Below are 11,372 nucleotides of genomic sequence, written 5' to 3'. Positions count from 1 at the left end.
TTTGGCTGAATGAGCTTTGGTCACATGACCTGTCTTGGCCCAATTCTCCTGAAAATCTGTGGTAATTTAGAAAAATCGCAAGCTCCTCTGAATATTGTCGAGTTTGCTTGATTTTTATGTTGCTGTAATCCGTTGTAATTTTTAATTACTGTAATCCGCAAAATCATGAAATTCTGGAGGGACTGATAAAGAGCTCATTTCACAATAATAACTAAGAGACAGATTTATTTCAGGTTTTATTTACTTTATCAGATATTCAGTGGATTGAATATTTCAGTATTTGGTGACGTTGCCTATTAATTGCTTGAACTTGAATCAGACTCTTACTGCATCCTCTCACAAGCTTCTAACAATACTTTGCTGGAATTTTTTGCTCAATCCTCCTGACAGAACTGGTGTTACACAGTAAGGCTTGCTCAGAAATGCTTTTTCAGTTCAGTCCAGGAATTTTCTATGGGATTCATCTCAGGGCTTTGTTGTCTTGAAGCCATGTTGGGTACAACTTTGGAGGCATCTTTAAGAATATTGTCCTGTGACCACATTTTAATTTTCTGGCTGATGTTCCTTCAGTATTTCTATATAATCCTCCTTCCACATGATACTATGTATTTTCTCAGCTTGTTACCTGTATAAAAGACACCTGTCCACAGAAGCAATCAATCAATCAGATTCCAAACTCTCTACCATGGCCAAGACCAAAGAGCTCTCCAAGGATGTCAGGGACAAGATTGTAGACCTACACAAGTCTGGAATGGGCTACAAGCAGCTTGGTGAGAAGGTGACAACAGTTGGTGCGATTATTCGCAAATGGAAGAAACACAAAAGAACTGTCAATCTCCCTCGGCCTGGGGCTCCATGCTAGATCTCACCTCGTGGAGTTGCAATGATCATGAGAACAGTGAGGAATCAGCCCAGAACTACACGGGAGGATCTTGTCAATGATCTCAAGGCAGCTGGGACCATAGTCACCAAGAAAACAATTGGTAACACACTACGCCGTGAAGGACTGAAATCCTGCAGCGCCCGCAAGGTCCCCCTGCTCAAGAAAGCACATATACATGCCGGTCTGAAGATTGCCAATGAACATCTGAATGATTCAGAGGACAACTGGGTGAAAGTGTTGTAGTCAGATGAGACCAAAATTTAGCTCTTTGGCATCAACTCAACTTGCCGTGTTTGGAGGAAGAGGAATGCTGCCTAGGACCCCAAGAACACAATCCCCACCGTCAAACATGGAGGTGGAAACATTATGCTTTGGGGGTGTTTTTCTGCTAAGGGGACAAGACAACTTCACCGCATCAAAGGGATGATGGACGTGGCCATGTACCGTCAAATCTTGGGTGAGAACCTCCTTCCCTCAGCCAGGGCATTGAAAATGGGTCGTGGATGGGTATTCCAGCATGACAATGACCCAAAACACACGGCCAAGGCAACAAAGGAGCGGCTCAAGAAGAAGCACATTAAGGTCCTGGAGTGGCCTAGCCAGTCTCCAGACCTTAATCCCATAGAAAATCTGTGGGGGGAGCTGAAGGTTCGAGTTGCCAAACGTCAGCCTCGAAACCTTAATGACTTGGAGAAGATCTGCAAAGAGGAATGGGACAAAATCCCTCCTAAGATGTGTGCAAACCTGGTGGCCAACTACAAGAAACGTCTGACCTCTGTGATTGTCAACAAGGGTTTTGCCACCAAGTACTGTCATGTTTTGCAGAGGGGTCAAATACTTATTTCCCTCATTAAAATGCAAATCAATTTATAACATTTTTGACATGCGTTTTTCTGGATTTTTTTTGTTGTTATTCTGTCTCTCACTAATGGAGGTCCATTAGTCTTTTTTTCTGAGGTCTTAGCTTAACTCCTATTTATAACAACTGGCCAATTGTCATGATTTCCCCTTGAAGCAGCGTGCTCTAAGCGTGAATGCGTGAGCACCTGCTTTTCCATTGTTGACAGTAGTGACATCTGGACACATGTGTTTTGTTTATGTTTCTGTCATGTCTCCTCCCTGTTCTGTCATTCGCTGGGATTTCACGTGTGTCTGTATTGCCCTCAGCTGCTAGCAGTTTAGACACTGATCATGTCCACATATATACCGCGCGCCTCCCAGCACACAACGCGGAAGATTATCGTAGAGTTAGATTAGTTCGTTTAGTAGTCATAGTCATGTTACATGTTTAGAGTTAGTTCACGCTGGATTATCCGCTCCAAGTTCCTCGTCATAGTTCATGTTTCTCGTTCTGTTTATCGACCCTGTTTTCCGTGACCACGACCTTGATTCATGTTTAACCCTGTGTATGCCTGTTTGCCGCTCGCCTGACCTTTGCCTGTTTTGGATTACGTTTTGGATTTGTCTGCCTGTCTCTCCTTTAAAATAAACACTGTTCATACTGCACTTGCATCCGTCCTATCTCCGCTCCGGCACGATACGTGACAGAATCTTCCGCCAAAACATGGATGCAGCAGGAGAACGGAGAAAACGCAGAACCTGGAAGTCGACGCCAACCGTCCCCGCTATGGACTCAGTCCAATTCCCACAATGGACATTTATGGAGCTTCCTGATCCATTTGACGGATTTTTTCGGTGCCCCAGAATATTTTCTGGTAGACTGTCAATTCTATTTCTCCAGCCTGTTAGACCCTAAGCCAGAGGAGAAGCAATGGCTCCGATTCATGTGGTCCCAGTTCTTTGGACCAGCCCATCAGTAGGTGCAGCTCCAACTGGATAAGCACTGTAGGAACCTGGACAGTGTAGAACAGTTTGTGGGGGAGTTCATGATGCGGTTCGGGAGTCCAGAGGCAAGGGTCGAGCTAGAACAACTTTTCGGGGCAGTAAGTCTGGCAGGCAAACCTGCCCTGCCGTTTACCCTCTACTACAGGCAAACTCATGCAGAGCCCCAGCCGGAGGTTAACCTGGTGACCTCTGAGCTCGAACCTGAAACCCACGAGGTGGGCTCACCTGCCGAGCTCCAGCTAGAGGTCAACAGGGAGGCTCCAGCATCAGAGCCCCAGCCGGAGGTTAACCTGGCGACCTCAGAGCTCGAACCTGAAACCCAGGAGGTGGGCTCACCTGCCGAGCTCCAGCTAGAGGTCAACAGGGAGGCTCCAGCACCAGAGCTCAACCCTGAGGTCCAAGTCCAAGTCCAGTCTCCAGTCTCTGAAGTCCAAGTCCAGTCTCCAGTCTCTGAAGTCCAAGGCAAGTCTCAAGTCTCTGAAATCCAAGTCAAGTCTCAAGTCCCTGAGGTCCAAGTCCAAGTCAAGTCTCAAGTTCCTGAGGTCCAAGTCAAGTCTCCAGTCTCTGAAGTCCAAGTCAAGTCTCAAGTTCCTGATGTCACGTCCAAGCCTGCTGATCCAGTTGACCAAGTTCCGCTAATATCTAAGCCTAACAACCAACTTCTGCTCACGCCCAAGTCTAATGACACGGCCGACCACATTCTGCTCAAGCCCGAGTCTACCGTCCCAGGTCGCCCAAGTTCAGCCCACGCCCAAGTCTACCGACCCGGTCGCCCAAGTTCATCCCACGCCCAAGTCTACTGACCCGGTTGCCCAGGTTCAGTCCACGCCCAAGTCTACTGACCCGGTCGCCCAAGTTCATCCCACGCCCAAGACTACTGACACGACCACCCAAGTTCTGCCAAAGCCCGAGTCTGCTGACACGCACAGCCAAGTTCTGCTCATGTCCATGTCTGCTCACATGCACAACCAAGTGTCTTTTGAAACAAACAACCAAGCTCTGCTCATGTTCCCATCTGATGACCCAACCAACCAAGTTATGTTCACGCCCGAGTCTGCTGACACGCACAGAAAAGTTCTGCTCACGCCCGAATCTGCTGACACACACAGCCAAGTTCTGCTCACGTCCATGTCTGCTGACATGCACAACCAAGTGTCTGTTGAAACAAACAACCAAGCTCTGCTCATGTTCCCGTCTGATGACCCAACCAACCAAGTTATGTTCACGCCCAAGTCAGCTGACGGGGACAACCAAGCTCTGCTCACGTCCACGTCTGCTGACATGTACAACCAAGTGTCTGTTGACACGGACAACCAAGCTCTGCTCACATCCCCGTCAGCTGACATGACCAGCCAAGTTCAGCTTGCAGGCTCCGCTGTGTATACGTCGCTCAGCCTTCCTGCTCAGCCGAGGACGTCGCTCTGCCTTCCAGTTCAGCCGAGGACGTCGCTCTGCCTTCCAGTTCAGCAGAGGACGTCGCTCTGCCTTCCAGTTCAGCCGGGGACGTCGCTCCGCTTTCATGCTCTGACGAGGACGTCGCCCTGCTTCCCTGCTCCGCCGAGGACGTCGCTCTGCCTTCATGCTCCGCCGAGGACTTCGCTCAGCCCGCCTTCCCTGCTGTGAGCATCACTCCGCTTTCATGCTCCGCCAAGGACTTCGCTCAGCCTGCCTGCCTGGCTGTCGTCGTTGCTCTGCCTTCATGCTCCACCGAGGACTTCGCTCAGCCTGCCTGCCTGGCTGTCGTCGTCGCTCTGCCTTCATGCTCCGCCGAGGACTTCGCTCAGCCTGCCTGCTCGGCTATGGTTGTCGCTCTGCCTACCTGTTCAGCCGGGGACGTTGCTCCGCTTTCATGCTCCACCGAGGACGTCGCCCCACTTCCCTGCTCCGCCAAGGACGTCGCTCACCCTGTCTGCCCGGCTGTGGTCGTTACTCTGCCTCCCTGTTCAGCCAGGGATGTCGCTCCGCTTCCCTGCGCCGCCAAGAACACCATGCGGTTTCCTGGCACTGCTTGGGACATTCAGCCCTGGGGGCCAGGGCCGCCAATGAAATGGGATGACTCATGGCACTCCGGGAAGAGTGCCTTTGGGGGGTGGGGGGGGGTGGGGTTCTGTCATGTAGTGACATCTGGACACGTGTGTTTTGTTTATGTTTCTGTCATGTCTCCTCCCTGTTCTGTCATTGGCTGGGATTTCACGTGTCTGTATTGCCCTCAGCTGCTAGCAGTTTAGACTCTGATCATTTCCACATATATACCGTGCGGCTCCCAGCACACAAGGCGGAAGATTATCATAGCGTTAGATTAGTTTGTATAGTAGTCATAGTCACATTCCATGTTTAGAGTTAGTTCACGCTGGGTTATCCGCTCCCAGTTCCTCGTCATAGTTCATGTTTCTCGTTTTGTTTATCGACCCTGTTTTCCGTGACCACGACCTTGATTCATGTTTAACTCTGTGTATGCCTGTTTGCCGATCGCCTGACCTTCGCCTGTTTTGGATTACGTTTAGGGATCACGTTTTGGATTTGTCTGCCTGTCTCTCCTTTAAAATAAACACTGTTCATACTGCACTTGCATCCGTCCTATCTCCGCTCCGTCACGATATGTGACACCAATCAGAAGCTTCTTAAATCCTTACATCAGTTTCTGAAATTATCCAGAAATATTACATAGTTTCATAGCCAGTTTCACAATTCTTTAAAAAAAAGAAAAAAAAAGAGAAAAGAATATTGCAGTAAAACAGTGGGCAACAGTATCAAGAAAACAAGACAGAAATGTAAAGAAATGAGTGTCTGTGGTATAATTAAGGGATGTGCAAGTTTAGATGTAATGTAACATAAACTGGCCTTCTAGATGAGCAAGTCAAACATAAACACAGGTAAACGTTTGCATATTTAATGTGGTAAGTATTTGGTACACTATAACATGAAAGCACGACTCACAAGGGCTCAGTGCTTATTTCTGCACTCTTTCCTCATTACAGAGTTGGGCTTATTTTGGGCATGAACAATGCTGCAAGGATCGGCTGACAAGGCCTCAGTACAGCCACTGACTGAGCTCACATTCTTTTTGTGTATCTATCTGGTTGACTCCCCCCTCCAAAAATAGCTACAGCATCACAGACCAGGGCTTTGTTATGTACCCCTCTGATCAAGTTCTTAAAGCTCCTCCATCTGCTCCAGCAGTGCCTTCTGATATCCGTCACCTTCAAGCTTGTGTTCGTTAACACTACAATCTCAACTGAAAGGACAGGTTTGCACTGTGGTATTTACCTCACAGAAGGCCATGAGTACCTTTGGCTATCGCCGAGAGCTGAGCAAGTACGAGGACTTGGATGAGGATGAGCTGCTTGCCTCACTGACCGCTGAAGAGCTCCAGGAATTGGAAAAGGAGCTGACCGATATTGAGCCAGATGATAAAGTCCCCATTGGACTAAGGCAGAGGGACCAGACAGTTAAAACCCCCACGGGCACATTTAGCCGAGAGGCTCTCCTAAAATACTGGGAGAAAGAGACACGGCAGATTCTTGAAAATGAAAGGATGGGGTCTTCAAGCCCCCAGGTCAGTAACTCACAAAAATTAAAAACTATATTAAAAGAAAAGAACAACTATATTAACTGTGATCATTTGTTAAATAGATTGAATTTCATGTACATGCCAAAAGGAATATTGAGTTGTACCATTTTTAAACATATGTTTATTATATTTATAATGAAAAGTTAGAATAGCATAATAGCTAGAATAATGTACTTATTTTCTAACTATTATCTGAACACTATAATGCTGAAATGCTGCTTGCAATAAATGCAATATAACCGCTGAGCCCAGACCTTGAAATGTGTATTCCAGATTTGTTGTGGATTCCAGGCTGGTGAAAATAATGAAAAAGACAATATGACAGAAAGCGATAGCGAGGAATCAGAAGAGGAGAAAGAAGCTGAGGATGAGAAGGAAAATGGTTGTATAGATGATGATGAAGACGATAATGAAGAGAAGGGTGAATTAGAGGAGCCAATTACTGAGGAGGAGGAGGAGGTGGAGGAGGAGGAGGTGGAGGAGGAAGAAGAAGAAGAGGAGGAAGAAGAAGAGGAGGAGGAGGAAGAAGAAAAAGAGATCGTCAGAAAGCAGGAAAATAACCTCAAAAAGGAGAGTGTTCTGGAAAAATGTGTTCCTCTGCATAACATGTACAACGGTCACTCAAGCCTCAAGCCAGACAATTCTGTGAGGAGAAATTCACCACAGGAGCCAAACCAGTTGTCAGGAAACCCCACTGTCCTGGATGAAGCTCTGGAAAAGATCCTCTGTGATGACCCTGACACCACTGAAGTCAATCTCAACAATATTGATAACATTTCCCAAGAAAACTTGATCCGCTTTGCAGAAGCCCTGCGCTCCAACACGCATGTGCGGGCTTTTAGTCTGGCGAACACTCACGCTGATGACCCAGTAGCCGTTGCAATTGCCAAAATGCTGAAAGAGAACTTCCACATTACTAAACTAAACATTGAGTCTAACTTCATCACAGGAAAGGGTATCCTAGCACTGGTGCAAGTGCTTGCACACAATAACACGCTAACAGAGCTACGCTTCCACAACCAGCGCCATATCTGTGGAGGTCAGGTAGAGATGGAGATGGTAAAACTGTTGCGAGAGAACACCACGCTCCTCAAGCTTGGCTATCAGTTTGACCTGCCTGGTCCTCGAATGAGCATGACTGGCATCCTCACACGTAATCAGGATCTTCAAAGGCAGAAGAGAATGCAAGAACTGCGTCAGCAGCAAGGAGGTACCTCAACTCCTATTAACCCACGCACAAATGCGCTACAGAAGAGCACACCTACCTCTTCTCCATATGGGTCTCCTCGGAGTTCACCATGGTCATCTCCAAAGCTGCCACGTAATGATGTAATAAAAAGGAATCCTCAACCAAGTCTTCCACCACCGCCCCCACCTCCACCACCACCTCCTCCTCCTCCACCAGCTCCTCCACCACCTCCCCTCAAATCCCAGAGCATCACTGAGAAAAGAGGTCCAAGCAGAAAGATTGCAGAAGTGATCAAACTTCAAGAAGCAAGTGCCAAAAAGCAGCAGGATCGGGGCAAAGGCAAGTGTAAGTCCAAAAAAGGGAAGAAAGGGGTTCCCAAGGAAAACGGGACTGAAAACATCCTTAAGGAGCTGAAAAATGCACTGAGGCCCATCACGGACAGAGACAGTTCCAGACCCTCTACCCCAATGCGGTCGGCCCATGACGAACTAATGGCCTCTATTCGAGCAAGCAGTATCAAATCCCTCAAACGGGTGAGTATCATAATACAAGAATACTATAACAGGCAAAAAGATTCTGCAGCCACACATGATACTCTGTAAAAAAAAAAAAAAAAGAGAGAGAGAGATGAAATCTGAAAAATGAAAGCTGACCAACCACAAAAAAAAAATTATTCCCTGTAGAACAAGTGTCAAGATTATCTGCATTCCAATGGTGCCTGATCATTCCTGTCATATTTGTTTGCACTTACTTATTACACGTAGGTATGTGTGGGTGTAATGTTAGGATTTCCTTCAGGCTGTTTTCCAGACGTTACAATAGAGTTTAACATGCGCTTTATAATGACACGTTCTGGATTGTGGTAGGTGCTGCTAGAACATACACAGGAAACACAACTAAACTATAATCCTTGTGCTGGATATACCTCTGTCATGTTACTCTGAGATAGCAGGATGCCAGGATTTACCACTCACAGCCACTATAAATAGATTCTATTTACACTGTCTTGATAAGTCAAATACCTCTCTGTGCTGGGCAACATCATGACCAGACTAAATAAACAAGACTTGTCTTTCCTATTAACAGAGGGCATCTTAAAATTTGACATATCATAATCAATAGGAGCAACAACAAATAAATCTTTCTACTTTAACTAATATAAAGACACATTTATTAAATGAATGGATCTTCATAGACTTGAGTTATATTGTAATTAGGTGCAAACTACATTACGAATCTAATGTTTACTCCGAATTGCACTCAAAATGCACTCAGGTGAAAAATACACCAAATGACCTGTACTTTTCTTTAAACAGGTGGATGTTCCCCAGTATCTTCAGTAATGCGGCGTTTGTACCAAGAAAGAAAATAGAACATTGCCACACATCATCTCCAAAGATCCTTTCCATAGCGCTATGTTCATACAAAATACTTTTTAATTAATCTGCATAGTTAGTGCAATCTTGTTCACTTCAAGTTCTGTCTGTATGAAGTTTTGAATGTTCTCCTGATGTGGGTTTCCTTTGGGTTCTCTGGTTTCCTCCCACCTCCTAAAAAACATGATAGCAATATGGCTAAGCTAAATTACCCCTATGTGTGAATGTGTGTGTGTGTTTGACTGACATCCCATCCATGGTGCATTCCTGCCATGCACCCAGCATTCCAAGGACAGGCTCTGGATCCATCTTGACCCTAAAGCCCTACTAGAAGATGAATGATGAATGAATGTCCAGAACATCAGCCTATGTATAATTTTCAGCTGATATGTCATTTGAAATTGCATGAAAAATGAAAGGAAAGTACCAGAAAAGGTGATGCCATAGAAGAATTTCATTTTGTTTCCTCAATTTGGTTTTCCATAATTTAAGGTGGCAACAGTAGACATATGAATGGAAATGGAACCATTTAAGTGCAACAAAATAGTTCTTCTATACAGTAGCAATGCTCTAAAGAACATTCTCTGGAACAGTTCATTTTAAGTGTGCCAGTTTAAGTCATCAACTCTCACAGCTCACTGTGTACAACTTTTGAACTACACTTTATTCTAACAGGAAGTCTACTTCATACATATCCTATAAATTAAGTTGTTATTATTATTAAATTAAAATATTGTTGGATAAGAGAAGCAATAGGCTAACCTATAAATGGGAGGGACTAAATAGCTGCAGTTTGTTCATATTTTCACACAAATAACTGTAACCGTGTCTAATTGTTTTGCATGAAGGCCTGTGCTTATAGTACACTGATGAAAACAAAACAATAGTTTCTCAATTTAATTTATATTTCTGTATTGATTTATTCTTGGTTTTTTTAGGTTAATTTCTGTATAAATGTAAATATTTGCTTTGATCTGGAAAATTAAACCTTTACCTTCATTTATTATCTGTCAGTTTACTTCGTGTCCCTTGGCTCTCTGTATTTTTTTTTAATGTAATATTCTGCAGTTTTATAAAATATATTGACGGTTCAGAGTAAATTTTATACCCAAGAATGAACAGCACGTTGATTTGAATATTGTATGTCACTTGTGCTTCATTTCAAGTGGCCCAAAGGAGATTAAAATGGCACCTTCCCTGACTAAAATTACACCACAAATGACTGCTAAAATTAAACAGTGTTATGACATATATATATATATATATATATATATATATATATATATATATATATATATATATATATATATATATATATATATATATAATCACAGTAACTCCTAATCCTGTCCATGTGCATTTGTGTGTTTTGGAAAGGCTCCCTGGGTCTAAATCCACTCCACAGCTGTTCAAGTGTTTCAGTGGTAACTTCATCAATCAGCTGTGTTCCTCTCCTGAGGCCAAAGAGTAATGTCCTCACAGAATAAAACCTGAAGCTCTTGTTACTTTTGTATTTTGTTGAATCAAATCTTCTTTGGTCAGAGAACAAATGAAGAACATGCAATTTTGTCCCACTGGTTTGTCTGAAGTGGACTGCAAAAGAAACGTCTTTCTCAAAAGACTGCAGGCTTTGATATTTTGGAACAGCTGATAAAGGTCAAAGGAAACAAGCAGTCAAAGCAAACAAGGCACTTAAAAGATTAACAAGCATATCAATCTCATATCTGATCTATCTGCTAAATCCCTCTAGCAGCAAAGGGTAATACAGGTAACATATTTGTCCATGCTACAAAGATGATACTATATATTATATACAAATACATTTAATGTAACACTTAAACATATGGCAACTTATTTTTCTCCCAGACATCACAAATATCAAAAGCAGAGAACCAATAGAAATGAGTGGAGGTCTGGGAAAACCTTTCACATGAAATGAAATGTTGGACATATTTTCTACTATATACATTTCTGAAAATTATGTATAGCATTTTAAAGGAGAAAATTACCTTTAAAGTATCAATTCTGACTCAACTTAAATACATCAACACATTTATTGTCTACAAGCAACTGCTTTTTCATTTAATTTGCATTTAATTTAATGTGCAATAAATTATAGCAGCCTCTATTCTTAACCGTCTGGCTAAATATAGTGTTCAGAAGCCCATCCAGTAGTCATTTTAATCAATAATAATGTACCTTATTTTATATACAAGGAGCAAATCACTTCACTTTGTTGTGCTGAAAGGTAAGCCTTCACCCCAGTCTGGCGTTGTGTGCATTCAGGAGCAGGTTTTCTTCATGGACCTCTCTATATTTGGCTGCATTCTTCCTTCACTCAATTCTGACCAGTTTCCTCATCCCTGCTGCTGAGAAGCACCCCCATAGCATGATGCTGCCACCACCATGCTTCACTGTAGGGATGGTATTAGCCAGTTGATGAGCAGTACCTTGTAAAGTACAGCTCTTGGAATTCAACCCAAAAAAAGTTCCAGTTTTGTCTCATCA

At 44.0% G+C, this 11,372-nt stretch overlaps 1 protein-coding gene across 1 annotated transcript; it reads left to right on the top strand.

The window, feature by feature from the left end:
* Window positions 1-5,848: 5,848 nt before the first annotated feature.
* Window positions 5,849-9,867, top strand: lmod2b (leiomodin 2 (cardiac) b). The gene is made up of 3 exons (XM_017494839.3): window positions 5,849-6,284; window positions 6,573-8,021; window positions 8,805-9,867. The coding sequence occupies exons 1-3, from the start codon at window positions 6,009-6,011 to the stop codon at window positions 8,829-8,831; spliced, it is 1,752 nt and encodes a 583-aa protein (XP_017350328.1). The 5' UTR covers window positions 5,849-6,008; the 3' UTR covers window positions 8,832-9,867.
* Window positions 9,868-11,372: the final 1,505 nt, after the last annotated feature.

This window comes from Ictalurus punctatus, chromosome 19 (assembly GCF_001660625.3).
Source record: "Ictalurus punctatus breed USDA103 chromosome 19, Coco_2.0, whole genome shotgun sequence".
Classification (NCBI taxonomy): Eukaryota; Metazoa; Chordata; class Actinopteri; order Siluriformes; family Ictaluridae; genus Ictalurus; species Ictalurus punctatus.
Note: the sequence above shows the minus strand (reverse complement) of the source record. Positions and strands in the feature narration are given on the sequence as shown.

Bases quoted from the DNA above. Each gene is read 5' to 3' on its own strand.
- lmod2b (XM_017494839.3), top strand. From the start codon at position 6,009: ATGAGTACCTTTGGCTATCGCCGAGAGCTGAGCAAGTACGAGGACTTG. The intron at 6,285-6,572 runs GTCAGTAACTCA...TGTGTATTCCAG, and splicing joins TGGGGTCTTCAAGCCCCCAG to ATTTGTTGTGGATTCCAGGC. The intron at 8,022-8,804 runs GTGAGTATCATA...TTCTTTAAACAG, and splicing joins GTATCAAATCCCTCAAACGG to GTGGATGTTCCCCAGTATCT.